The sequence below is a fragment of the Ornithodoros turicata genome, chromosome 1, assembly GCF_037126465.1.
Source record: "Ornithodoros turicata isolate Travis chromosome 1, ASM3712646v1, whole genome shotgun sequence".
NCBI lineage: Eukaryota > Metazoa > Arthropoda > Arachnida > Ixodida > Argasidae > Ornithodoros > Ornithodoros turicata.
This window is the reverse complement of record NC_088201.1, coordinates 214,145,125-214,159,959: the sequence shown is the minus strand read 5'-3', so window position 1 is coordinate 214,159,959 and position 14,835 is coordinate 214,145,125. Positions and strand designations below refer to the sequence as shown.

Sequence of the window (14,835 nt, the reverse complement as noted above, 5' to 3'; positions counted from 1 at the left end):
ACAAGATGAAATAAAATCTATATCACTACAAAGAACTTATTCTTAATCAAAACAACAGAGGAGAATAATCTAACATTTTAACTATCATAAAATCATCCTCGTGACATGATCTAATCGAACACTATACAATTTTTATTCTAAGAGACGCTAAAAGCTTTACTTTGTTTTATCAACACAGAAAATAGATATGTTAAAAATGAACTTCACCACATAGCACGCCCCTAGATGCATGCCGATAGATGTGTGGAATACCACGGAACACGAACACATGAGGAAATAAAATCTATACCACTACAAAGAAGATATTCTTAATCAATATGATTACAATCAAATTACAAGTTGTATTATTAAAAGTCTAATATTCCTACACGTGAGAACCATTTAGCCTGAATATCTGTCATAACATTTCGAGCGCAATTCCAACATTCCAATATTATCTGGGATCACTATCTTTTCGTATCCTTTCCTTGAAATGGGAATCTTTCCTCAAAGTGGTTGACAAGTCGACTAAGTTTGTACAGATGCGATATTGTTATTGAACATGTAGAGAAAGTCCAAATTACTAAGTGGTAGCAACAATACTCAATCAAAAAACGAGAAATAAATTTAATTACATCAATTTTTGTAATATCTTGCAACAGAAAGTTCTATATAGATGAACCACACAGAAAAATCAAATGTGAAACACAACTCAGAAATATGAGGCATTCCCAACTCAGAGATTATTTTTACTTATCTCAATCGAGTGAACAATTGAAACAAATACGACACAATTAATACATCATGCATACATAATGTCCAATTTCTGATGGCGGATGTCTGATCCGTTTCTCCCAACCAACCAGCTCACGCTGGCCGTACTTCTTGGCCCTGTGCCTCAGCACCAACAGTAGGCCGTCACAACTGTTGTACTGCACTTTCTGAAGTGCACTGGCCTGGCCTCTAAGCTCTGAGGTGCGCGCTCCAGGAGTCTCACCTTCGTTTTCTTTCTTCTTTTTTTTCTCTTTCTTCTTTGCTATAGTTTTCTTTTTCCCTTCATTCTTTTCTTTTCGTTTTTGTTTTTCCTCCTTTTTACGGAGACTCACCTTTTCCTATTCGTCCTTTTGTTTCTATTTATTCTTCGTTCCCTTTTCTCTTTTTCTTTTTTTTTTAATGGAATAGCATGCCGACCTTCGCCTGGCAGACCTTTCCATTCAATAAATACATATCCCCCCCCCCCCGTTTCTCCTAAAATCTGATTGCACTTGGAAATTATTTCATATACGTTTGTGTGCCGTGTGTTAGGAAGATTACGTGATTAGAAATGTAGACTTCGCCTGCACATCATGCTTGTAAAATCCTCCATTTGCATCGCGGCATTTCATAATAGATTCGCTTTTTGCGAAGGCTTCGTATTATCTCGCAGGCACTGAACCGAATGCGATTGTAAAAGTTGTCGCGAACGCTTTGACTTATCCCGCCGCAATCAGTTATCTTGTCTGATTTCCCGTTTTGCCCTATCTTGGACGGCTCATTTTTCCTATCCAGTCATACAAACGGACAACTGTGTTGACGAAAATATTTATTTATTTATTCCGCACTCCAATCGGGTTGCTTGTCAAAGACGCCTTTTCTTCTTCTTTTACTACGTCTGGGCTAGTGCAACTGATTGAGAAATATACATGCAGTGTGGAATTTAATTCATGAAATATGATAAGTTTTCACAAGAGATTAGTGATCCTTTTTTGTAATCATAGACTGACGTATCATGCCTCTAAATTTCAAAGGCTGATCCTTCTCCGGCAATTCTATCCTTTGGGTGATGAAGTTGTACAGAGTGTAGTTGGGTAAAACCTATTTGATGGCTACCTCTGATTCCATATTGGAATTTTTGCACACAGTGTGGAATATTCGTCTCCTTAGCAATCTTCAATCTAATCATAAGCTGTTTTCGTTGCGACGTGTAGAATACATTACAATGATTATTTCAATTATATGCTTGTTTATTACGATAAATTACAATTCTATTCCAAACTCTGAAGTTTTCGTTTGTTGTCTTGACTCATGAATTCCTAAGACATCAAGTAGTTTATTCTGATTATTGGGCGCTTGAATCAAGCGTTGATTAACGCAGGTGATATGTTGTCGCCGTGTTTGTATTGCTTCAACAACTTGCACTTTGTCGCGACGAACTTGCACAGTCGCTTATTGATGTTTCCTTTCTTTGTATGAAGATTCTTGAATGGAGTACAAGAGAGTATTAGATGAAAATCGTCCGGTGGTCCACCGCAATTGATATGTTTGTTAAGTTTCAATAAGTGATGATACATCAGACCTTGCACAACAATATTGAACTTCTGTTCATTCGACATCATTGACTGGTAGTGGAACATATCACGTGATAAGATTTTATGTACTTTCCATCTCAGATATGTGTAATTTCAACAAATCCGTAATGAACCGTGCGATATAGACCGCTTGTATATGATAATTTGATCTGACTGCTTTCTTGATGAACGCAATGCCCATTGCACTGATTACAATTACATCTGGTCTAGTGTATCTCAATTCTTCGTTAGCAAATCTCAAAAACTCCGCCATCAATCCCAGTGGCCCTTCCGACGTTGATGTGCAGATATTTTTATAAGTATTGTAGATTCGGCATATAAATTCTTGCATCTTCATTTCTGTAGTTTGTACCACATCTCCGAATACGACCATGTCTAGGACGTATTGAAATGCAGCGATAATGGAATCGTTTCGCGGCTCTTCCTTTTCGGAGCAGTGTTTTATCATGTCCTCCCATGACTTATGGTAGAGAGTACAAAATCTGTCCATCTTTTCAATGTAGAACAATTGTCTCTTCTGTTTTCAAGTGCGCGTCTACACTTAATTAAAAGCATATCTATGCTCATTTTAGTGATTAAATTTTTTTAGAATGTTATTAATATCCACATGCCATGAGAGTTATGGAAATTGATTTACAAAAAGATGTGATGAGTAAGAAAAAATGTGCGCTTTCAATGATTCTATGTACAAGGCCATACTAGAGGCCGTCCCTCCCTAACTTGATGTTAGTGTTGGGGGTCGTCGGGTTTCATCACATTTTATCGCTTGAATCCACTAGTTGATCATGTTTATTCATTGAAAATGACAAGTTTCTGTACAGATTGTACGGTGTATTCACGCTGCTTGCTTAGAAATGATTTGTCTGAACTAATTATTGTTTTGTTTCAGGTTCAACTGATATTCTATGAGTTGGACATTACGTATGCATGATGTATTAATTGTGTCGTATTTGTTTCAATTGTTCACTCGATTGAGATAAGTAAAAATAATATCTGAGTTGGGAATGCCTCATATTTCTGAGTTGTGTTTCACGTTTGATTTTTCTGTGTGGTTCATCTATATAGAACTTTCTGTTGCAAGATATTACAAAAATTGATGTAATTAAATTTGTTTCTCGTTTTTTGATTGAGTATTGTTGCTACCATTTAATAATTTGGACTTTCTCTACATGTTCAATAACAATATCGCATCTGTACAAACTTAGTCGACTTGTCAACCACTTTGACGAAAGATTTCCATTTCAAGGAAATGATACGAAAAGATAGTGATCCCCGATAATATTATCGACATCTATTTACGCTGCACAATAAAATATATTGCCTTTGAACTATCTTATCTGAGCTCTAGAACGTCCCGTTTGCTGGACGAAGGAATATAGCCCCCAACCCTTTGAGTGATAAAGCATGGGAGCTTGGTCATATAGATAGAGACATAAAGTCTCCCGGCTTTGAGGAAAAGAATGAAAACCGAGATGAAAACAGTGCATATTTTCTATGTCTTGGATACCTCCATCAAGGTTCGTAGTGTTTGTTAGAATGAAAATTGTATATTGTTCGATTTTATGATGGTTCAATGATAGATTATTTTCCTCTGTTGTTGTTTACATGTCGCCGCTTAGAGTGTTCCCCTGTTCTTCAGCGTTAAGTCTGTGCTATATTGTAATATTTCTCCTTTTGATAGATTGATTAGCTATTATTTCTCTATGTGTTGGATTGTGCGCAAGTTTGGCTCTCTATTAATTGTAGCTGTTGATTGTGTTGTTTCTCGTCATTTCCTTACGTCTATGCTGTTCACTTAATGAGAAATTAAAAGTTGTGCAATGTTGGAATTGCGCTCGAAATGTTGTGACAGATATTCAGGCTATTGCAATGATGGTTCTCACGTGTAGGAATATTAGACTTTTTATAATGCAACTTGTAATTTGATTGTAATCGTATTGATTAAGAATATCTTCTTTGTAGTGGTATAGATTTGATTTCCTCTCGTGTTCGTGTCGTTCGTGTTCCGTGGTATTCCACACATCTATCGGCACCCGTCTTCAACAAATCAGGGCAGATATAATCAGACCTGGTAGTTGGCTAGGGGCGCGCTATGTGGTGAGGTTCATTTTTAACAGATCTATTTTCTGTGTTGATAAAACAAAGTAAAGCTTTTAGCGTCTCTTAGAATGAAAATTGTATAGTGTTCGATTAGATTATGTCACGAGGATGATTTTATGATAGTTAAAATGATAGATTATTTGTAGTGGTATAGATATTATTTCCTCTTGTGTTTGTGTCTCATAGTCTTCCAGGGTCTGTGCTGTTCACAATTAATTACATACATCTATCGGCACCCGTCTTCAACAAATCAGGGCAGATATAATCGGATCTGGTTGTTGGCTAGGAGTGTGCTATGTGATGAAGTTCATTTTTAACATATCTATTTTCTGTGTTGATAAAACAAAGTAATGTTTTTAGCGTCTCTTAGAATGAAAATTGTATAGTGTTCGATTAGATCATGTCACGAGGATGATTTTATGATAGTTAAAATGTTAGATTATTCTCCTCTGTTGTTTTGATTAAGAATAAGTTCTTTGTAGTGGTATAGATTTTATTTCCTCTTGTGTTCGTGTCCCATGGTCTTCCAGGGTCTCTGCTGTTCACAGTTAATTACATACAACTATCGGAACTTCCCGCTATTGCTATGATTGCTCTCAGGTATAGGAATATTAGACTTTTTATAATACAACTTGTAATTTTGTTTGTAATCATATTGATTAAGAATATCTTCTTTGATTAAATGTGGTGATCGTTTTCTCGTTTTGATATGGTGTAGCTATTATTTCCCAACATGTTGGATGATTGGTTCTATATTAATGCTATGTGTTGATTCGAATTATTTCCTTATGTCTGCGCTATTCACTTCATAATAAACTGATTATTTATGTCATATTGGAATATTAAACTTAGCTATTGTGCTCGAAATTACTTACATCGATCAGGTTCTCACATCTCAGACTTTTTATAATAAAACTTGTAATTTTGATTGTAATCGTATTGATTAAGAACATTTTCTTTGATTAAATGTGTTATCACTTCTGATTCATCGAAAACTTGTGTGTATGATTACAGTTAATAAAAAATATTGTGTTTGATCTGTGATACCTATTCAATGCTATTGCATCATGCCTGTAATATGTATAATTGTTGTTACGTGTATTGTGTTTCTTTTGCTTCAGGATTTTTGGCTGGGTTTCTCTTCACCACATAGAGTCACAGCATAATTCCTTGCACTATTGATTTTAATAAATATATTTTCACTTGTACTTTTGTGTATGCCTATACTTGCATGTAAACAGCCCACTGCACAACTGTTGTACCGGAAAAAATTTGTGAGGGAAGTCGGCCCAAGCCCAGATTGAAAAATAACGAAAGAAGTCGACCCAGGCTGAAAAATGTGAGAGGGTAAACGCGGACGTAGCCCTCCCCCCGCCGATAAGCACGCGGACAACCCTCCGCAGACGCACCGCCCGCCGATAAGCGGGAAAACATACGCGAACGAAGTCGGCCCAGGCGGAAAAATCGCCAGAGAAGTCGGCCCAGGGTGCACAATGATAAGGTCACGCTCATCCCCGTCGGCCCGCTGGTATGCACCCGGACAGCGTAATAAGCATATTCTTTGTTACGTGTATTGTGTTTCTTCTGCATCAGGTTTTTTTGGCTGTGTTTTTCTCCTTCACACGGAGTCATAACATAATTTCTGACACTAATGACTTTAATAAATATATTTTCACTTGTACTTTTGTGTATGGCTATCCTTTGCATGTAAACAGCCTACTGCACACCTGTTGTAGCTGAAAAAAATTGCGATTGAATTCGGCACAGATTGAAAAATGACGAAAGAAGTCGGCCCCGAATGAAAAATGTCAGCGGGTAACCGCGCACGCAGCCCTCCGGCCACGCACCGCCCAATGGTAAGAGCCTCCACCGAGCGCCGTCTGCCGCGCACGGGAAAAAATCGCGAAAAAAGTCGGCGCGACGGTAGCACTGCCCTGGCGGGGGGCCGTAGTTTCTCATCCCTGTAGCCTCGGCCTGCCCATTTACTACTAACGTAACTTACACTGCAACCTTACCGCTGTCCCATCGAAGGTATTCAGTACATAGCCAACAGGTACTTCGTGCCAAAACGTGTGAACAAAACGTACCCCACGTAATGAAGTCATGACTGTTATGCTGACGCATTTTGCTCATTACTATTGATCTTTAGCCACGTCTCACAGCATTGTGTTACAGCATTAGGATATTTCTGCCAAGATAATTCACTTAATGTAAAGTCATCTGCAAAAAGTCCTATGTTAGCGGCTTTATTTTCTCAGTAACACAATTTATATGCATTAGTGAGAAACACTAATGGTCCTATTGCTGATCCTTGAGACACACCTGGGTGCACATGTAACAAGGGGGGAAACATTTCGTCACGTATGACAGACCGTGGCCTATTATGTAAACACGAATGGTAACAGGGTCCTCCAGGCTCGGTCACCGGAACGCACCATAGTACACCATGGTATGCGTGAAGAACACACGAACACACATCCAATATTCATCTATAAAACACATCAGCAACAGCGGCCACCACAATTCAAGAATATGGCCGCCATTAGCTTCTTCCGGCTGCTTCAGCTCAGCTTCTGTGTCTCCTTTGGCCTCCAGCAAAGGTTCCTTGGTCTTCCTCCGTTTCAAAATGTCTTCCCGCCTTTTTTTCCTCTTCTTATTTTCGCTGTGGTTTATCAACATTGCCCTGACGTCATCCCGCACGGCGTCCGTCAAGAAATAATTGATCGCGATTGGTTCGCCCAGATTCCACTCTTGCACAAGCACTCTGGGGTCTCTGGTGGCCAGGTCGTAGCCCGTTTCCGTCTTGAACTGTGCAATGTCGATGACTCGAGTCCCCTGAGAGTAGAGGAGGAAGACCAGAGTGTGTGGACGTCCAGAGGTTGGAAAGGGACCGCTGTAGAGGATCAGTTCGTCGCCAGAGTACACGTCCTCGGTGACGATGTTCACCACCAGCCAATACTGCCAGAACATGAAGGTGATGTCCGTAAGAAGGAGTGTGTACAGGTTCCCTTCTTCCATGGGGAAAGAAACGTTCAAGGGTTCCAGCCAGAGTCGTTGAGCTACGAAAAAATTCCCCATTCGGATTTTGCGGCCGTAGCCATAGTCGACGTTGATTAGTTGGTTCGGTGCGTCGGTCAAGAAGTGAGGTATGACGCCGTCTCTTGTTAGGTTTCCTCTGTAAGCGTCAAAGGTACCTTGGGGTCTGCCGCTGTTCGCGAGTAGACCATGTGCTTGGGAGTGGCTCTGCGAACGACAGTGAAGGGTCAGGACATTTCGAAATGTCGCAAACCATTGTTTGACGCTATGTGCCGCCTTTTCATTCACAACACGAAACAGGGCCTAAAAGGTGCTGGCGATGCTACGAAGGTCATATTAAGTATTGAGAGCTGGTGTGCTCAAATCTTACCACAGCATGTGCGGTCTTAGGAGAGCCAAGTTTTCGAGCACAATTTGAAGACGTGTGTTGCGGAGCTCAAGTCGGCCCAGAAATCTAAAAATTGGGGACCAGAACTCTAAAAACCAGGGCACACGGGGGCCGCGAAATGTACAATGTCTCCCTGCCAGGTGTGGAGCCGTCGGACGGGGTTACGTGAACGGAGTACAGGCAGTAATATCAAAAGAAGATTGTGTTCGGGATTCGGAAACATCTACGGGTCCGATGCGATAATGTTTTACAACGTTTCACAGTCTAGTTCGCCATGTTTCTCTTGAAAACAGCGCACATGTTAAAAGAACGAGTTTTAAAGATTCGTGCTGCCTCAGCAGCCATGGAAGCTCCAGCGTGGGTGACATCATTGTGACGTAAGTCAGGCACACCAGTGGCGCGATGCCAACAACATTAGTCAGACAAAAGGTACGTTCGATTAGGCCTGCACTCCCTGAACCAGTTTCGGGCGGTGCAGGGCCAGTTCTGAACTAGCGCAGCTCCAGTTCAACGGTGCAACACTAGTGCCGCCGCGAAACGAATATCGAAGTGCAGCGCTAGTGCAACCGTGATAGCGTTGAATCTTCTGCGAACTGACAGGAACCGTGTAATGAATCGTTTTTTCGACTTCGAATTCAAACGTCTCTTCCGGCTCTCTCGGGACACGTTCGAGAATTTACATTAACTATTATTTGCCTTGTGTCGTCTGCTGCCATTGCCGCCATTACTCTGCACTACCGTTGAACTGACCCCTGTGGGAGTGCAGAGTTTCTTTACACTAGGGCTACACTTGGCGTGCACTGGTTTGAAACGAACGAGACGGTGCAGGGGGCGCTCGGCTGCACTGGCGAAACGAATGGGCGAGTGCAGCACCACCGGAACTGGTTCAGGCAGTGCAGGCCTAATCGAACGTACCTAAAGCCTGCGCATTGCCTCCTCTCCCTCTTCGGGTCGGAATTCGTCTGCTACTCCGATACACCGTTCTGCGAATTCAGGAACCAACAAATGATTGCAGCTCATCTGCTATTCGTGATTGGCTACGGCCGTTCAAAACACGACCCGGATTGGTTGACTCTTAAATGTTACGTCACGTTGACGAGTGAGCGCGCAAGCTTTGTTATCTAGGTAGTGCTGGCGCAGCGCAGGCGATTGTCTGCGAGATCGTTTGCTTTTCGTTCGCACAACAGTATGCCGATAAATGCGCCGACTTTCGCTTATCAGTGTGCGAACTGTGTCGCAACCATGGAATATGGTCTTATGTTCCCGGCTGTATGAGAACCTTGGAATGGCATTCCGTGAGATGGCCACAGACTCTCGGCAATCTGCAGACGCCCGCCCTCCCATCGGTCGCCAGAGGGCGTTCCCTCATTGGATTTGTCCGTGTGACGTTTTCTTCGATTTCCAGAGACGAAAACTCATCATGTACACTCAATATCCGACGTCTGCCTCTGCCATGCGTAACCTCAAATGGCACAAAAACTACCTCACTAATTCGCGTCGAACTTTCGAGTTCGTTTTCGGTGATGAACGGGAAGTAAGAGGGTACTATAGTTTCGGAATCGGTGATGACGGACCCGGCAGTCCTATTGGGGATGCGGTGCTCAACCCTAACAACACAGACTATCCTCTGGATGTACGAATAATGTCGTAACGGATTAATGCTTCTTACGGATATCCATCAGGTAGCCACCGGACATACGAAACCGTTAGGACATTATTCGTACATCCAGAGGATAGTCGGTGTTGTTGGGGAACTGTGTCCAGCGTACTACAATTCTTCATCGCCCATGCGATACAGACTCTAAGTTACCAGGAAGCGTGCCTAAAATTGTGACGTCGTTAACTTACGTCATCGCCCGCGGAGGTTTGTTTGTGCAGTTTCACCCTTCTATGCTCAGCCGTCAGGGAATCTGCAGATAATATTCTTGTAACCATAGGTTTTTGAAAGCCAAGGCTTCTTCGTAACGCCTTCAACTTCATTCCAACTCTTTGCAAGACACGCGGCAGTTTACCAACAGTCCGGCCGGAGGACTTAACGTCGCCCTCATCGTAGACGTATTGACGATGGTCCGCAAGAGTAGGGTACGTGGCGACGACGTCACGTTCGGCTATCCTTTCCTCGTGCGCGTTGACGGTGGTCCACAGGACGTCTTCATGCTCTTTGAGGAGAAGGACCATGTACGGACGTCCCTGCTTGATGTCCAACTGCACGGTGGTTAACAGCGCTCCTTGATATTGGTCCATGCTAGTCTCATTAACGGCTTCGCTATGGTTCGATGTGTGGATGAGATTGTCTGGAAGCAGAGCAGTCATCGCCGCAGAGATGATAAAGTCCGGGTTAAGCATGACGAATGCGAGCAGAGGGGCAAGCATTGCTGCTGTCAGAACGCAGACGGGAACGTGAGCACAGAGCACGAGGATAGACCATTGGGCATTTTTCGTCGTTTTCTTGATGTGACACATATCCATAGGAAAATGGACCATTTCCACGCGTCGCTCCTGGCGGAAAGAGACGACATGATGAGAAGACGACGAAGCAATGATGGCAAATCAACACCACGTGGGCGAAGGTGGCATTTTTTGCTAATATAGCAGGATGACATTTGTTTTCAGTAGTATAGCCTGATCCTGTGGAAGCACACAGCACGTGATGCACCCCAAAAACTGCACGAGAGCTTGTTAAGGCATATTCATAACACGCGTTGCTTTTATGCCAACTATCATGGCGACGCTCGTACAGTTTCACGCAACACATTCCAGGCACTGCGAAAGCTTCGAAGCGCATGCGCACACACAGGCAAAGAGAAAGATGATGGGGACGGAGAGCGTGACACTTGAGTTGTTCCTCGTCATCCACACGAAACCATCTTCCTTCACGTGCCCAACGGCGTGAATGCAAAGCTCCCGCTTTACTGCGTGATGCCTTTACAGTGGGAAACGGAAGAACCATACACCGACATTTATGCCTTTCATGTTTCGGCAGTTGACACATCATAGGCATAGCGCGAAAAAGCTTCGCCACCTCGCATCACAGTTTTCATGCACACAAACATGGCAGCCGCCGCCAGAAGTGGCTGGGCATGCGCATACGCGGACCCAGAAATGGTGTATTGACCACGGACCATAGTTGAATAAAGACGAAGCAGAAGGAGAAGTAGTGATGCTGATGTTGACGAAAAACATAAAAGGGAGATACTGTATATAAGTGCTTACTTTCGCGGACTTATAAATTCGCGAATTCGTGTGGAAGGGGACAGAAGCGAAAATGGCGGGATCTGGGAGATCGGAGAATCATGTGACAGTGCCGACAGGTGAACAACGAGACTTAGATGCTGGCCTACCCAGACAGAACACTATCTCCTCTGGACGTCCTTAATAGATCCCAACGTCCATGTCCAGAGAGGGGTGTCAAGTGGACATCTCTGGGAGCTACATGGATGACGTCCCTAGCCGTACATCCGCCGTATGTACCGTAACGGCCCTTTGAAGAATTGTCCCAATAGGGTCCCTGACTGAATGTTACATGAAGCATTACCACAGGAGAGGAGGAACATGGCAAGATCTGTCGCGGCGTGAGTTCGACTTTCGATGAACCAACTGAATGAATAAAATCAAAGGCAGTAAGAAACACAGACGTTATCTGCATAGTGAGTTAATACGTCAAGCAGTTCTTCAGTCCTGTGTTATTGGTATGCGCAATCGCATTAAACTTAAACACCCCACTCTTTAGTTTGACTCGCAGGCAAACAGGACTCCTGAATTTGTGGAAGCTTGTGAGACAAGCAGTATATAGTATTAGTTTCCACTTTGGAAAGACGCCGCCAACTGAATAAAGTTTTCCCACAAAAAAAAGCTATGCCACTGCCTTTCTAAGTTGCATCACGGTATTAAGAGCTTATGTATGAGAGTCTTTACTTTTTAAAACTTGGTGATCATTGTCCGTAACGGACATACAAGAAACAAACAAAGAGGAGCAACAAAGAAAGATGCAGTGGCCGAAGCTGAAATAAAATGGCAGAAATAAACGCCTAGAGGCCAGAGTAAGAATGTGTCCACTTACGCAGCAGCTCAATCAAGCAGTATCGATAATAATGAGAAAATTCGGGACCTGAGCGGCGTACGCAACTAAGTCTGTGCAACGTCCTGGCATCTCCGTGTAACTTCCTTTGAGGAGAAAGGACGGATGTTTGTGGATAGTCCAAACCGTGACCTCTCGGATATGTGGGGGACGTTCGTGGGGAAAATGTCTGTCTCCCAGGGAGATCGGAATTTCCGGGAATGGATATCCCCAGGAACACCACGGGAAGTTTTGTTCCGTTTGGGTTCATCTTGCTCTCTTTCCATCAGCGCTTCTCATAATGCCTGCACGGGTATAAGCGTACAAAGAACAGGCACGCCTTACATGTCCACTAACATATTAAAACGGCAAAAAATCATAAAGACACATGGTGAACTGCTGCAGATGCGCGTCCGTCATCCTCGCAGTTCGACGTTTCATAAATGAATAATTATTCCGCTGGCGGCTGCCGGAAACGCTTCCACTTTCGTGCAGTGCAATCTTGCATGCAATGATGGAAAAACAATAGCTTCAGGTGGGAGGCGCGATACGCAGTTACCACGGCGCCTCTACCTCTGAGGAGATATTCAAAAACATGTGAAATTAGGCGAACTATTTTGGAGCGCGGATGGGGAAACGTGTGCCACGGCGCCCCAAAAGTATCATCTCATTGCTCCAGTCTCAGTTGGTGATGATCGTGTCTCATTCGTTCGCATTAGGTCAACTCACTCAATTGGCTTCTCATTCCTTGTATTGGTAGAGTTTCTCGTCAAATTTATTGGAAACCAGCATTTCTCAATTCCATAGTATTTCCATTTCTCATTGACATCCATTAAACGAATTCCTTGAACTGGCTCCTTATTCCCTGGGCGCGATCTTCGCACCACAATTGGTAATACACATTGTCGCGAAGGCTGCTTCCCTGCAAGACTCCTAATTCACTCAGCGATAAATAATCCGCTTATACACATTTAACGAATTGACCGTCTGACTTCACATTGAATCTTCTTGCAACTGCGGGGAGAATTCATTTGGATCATGCCATCTATTTCCAGCAAGGATTAAATGAGCGCATAAGACACTTGCCACAACACGGTCCCCGACTACCGGTACCGTTCACAGCGCAAACCGCGGAGGAAATAATGACATAAACAGACAAACAAAAACCTCCGCGTTCCATGATGTTCCAAGACACGTCAGCAACGGCGGACAGGCTAGGCTACACGTCATTGCTGACATCAGCGTGCACTTTCACGCATTACGCAATGCCTTATATGGGACTTTGTACTCCTTTTTACATATACATTGGCCGCTCCTTGCGTTTCCTTCCTCCATATGGGTAGAATGGCTGCCGAAAGCTTCTTGGTTGGATTCTCTGACGCCTTGGACTGGCGCCCCATGCAGTTTGTTAATTTACCTTCCGTAAGGTCGTGCTCGTTGTGCAACCTGATTCCGGAGCTGACCCATCTGCTGGACTGTTCCCACGCTGTGTGCCAACTCTGTTATCAAAAGATCCTGGAAACCACCGGGCGGTGCCCGTTGGATGATGGAATGCAACGTTGGAAGATTGTCTCTCGAGCCCAGTCAGGTGGACAAATTTAATGTGCTCTGCTGTAATTCCACACTGGGTTGCGGCTTCGTTGGTCCCGTAGCGCTAGCAAAGCGTCACCTGTTACGCGAATGTGATTTTCACGCCGTCACGTGCAACGGATGCAGTGCCAAAGTGCTTCGTCGTGACATCGTGAGCCATATCGCGGAGCACAAGTGTCAGAGTGAATCGTCCGTGTCTGTAATCCGCCCAATGAGTGCTGATGTGTATGACATCGGGCGAAACATAACCAGATCTCTGGAGTCCTTAGCCGTGAAGCTGTGCGCTCTGGAAGACCGACTCAATATTAATACAGTTTCCATCGATGAAGCAAGAAAGTCTCTCGCGAGAATTGGGGAGCAGATGAATACGCTCTGCGTGGACGTCAACTACTGTATTATCCCACACATGGCCGACCGGTCAACGCTACTGGTGGAGAACCGTGATGTTGTTGATAAGCTCACCAAAGAAGTGGGTGAGCTGCAGCGCTGCTCTCAGGAGGTGGTGACCTTCATAAACGCCGAGAGAAAACAAAGCGAGAAACCCACCCAGCCCGAACGTCCGAAACTGCAACCCAGTTTTGAGATTGAAAGGAGACGGGGACCGGCCCTTTTTCGGATATTTTTGGTCCCAACTGGTAAAGGAAGTGAACTGAATTAAACCCCCACTGAAACGTACAACCTTCGTTTGATCTTGCGGCGACAATAAATAGGGAGTTTTACTCAATCGTTTTTACCCAAACGAAACGACCGACACCACCTATACGAAAGCAAACGAATGAGCGAGGCGAGGCGACTTTTATTGGGTCGGTATGAATCGTTCCTTTCGAAATGGTGCGGTGGCGCTTTGAACTAGATTTCAGCGCCGGATTTGAGTGGAGCACTGCACAGCATCTAACGGTTTAAGTGGAAAATTCGCAATTACGAGATGAATGTGCCGTATCGCAGCGTCCTTCGCGACCCGCTGTTGGCCGAATGTTTAAGCTGGGACGAGATTGAAGATGTCATTTTGCGATCCCGATTTCGCGAACGGCGGGCGAAACAGACTTCAATATATGGCCGACTGGAGCTGACGGCAATGGATGCAGACGATGTTAGAAAACAGTTTCGTTTCGAGAAAGAGGACATCATGCGACTAGAAGCAGCTCTACATGTGCAGGACGTGAAAGCACAAGGAAGCACTCTAAAAGGGGACGAGGCGCTTTGCATAGCCTTAAGACGGCTTGCCTACCCGAACAGACTTTGCGACCTAGAGAGAATGTTCGGCCGCCACTATTCGACGCTTTCTATTGTCTCCAACGTCGTTATTGAACATATCGCCGAAACGTTCGGGCATCTTT

General features: G+C 44.0%; 1 protein-coding gene across 2 annotated transcripts; it reads right to left on the bottom strand.

Moving 5' to 3' along the window:
* Positions 1 to 6,659: 6,659 nt before the first annotated feature.
* Positions 6,660 to 13,457, bottom strand: LOC135376332 (uncharacterized). Of its 2 annotated transcripts, XM_064608876.1 has the most exons (4): positions 13,372 to 13,457; positions 9,864 to 10,350; positions 9,700 to 9,761; positions 6,660 to 7,670 (listed from the first exon to the last, which is right to left on the bottom strand). In XM_064608876.1, exons 2-4 carry the CDS (start codon positions 10,333 to 10,335, stop codon positions 6,849 to 6,851), a joined length of 1,356 nt encoding a protein of 451 aa, XP_064464946.1. In that variant the 5' UTR covers positions 10,336 to 10,350; positions 13,372 to 13,457; the 3' UTR covers positions 6,660 to 6,848. The 2 variants fall into 2 exon arrangements, with proteins under 2 accessions (XP_064464946.1, XP_064464945.1); XM_064608875.1 differs by having other exon boundaries at positions 9,700 to 10,350.
* Between the last annotated feature and the right edge of the window lie 1,378 nt (positions 13,458 to 14,835).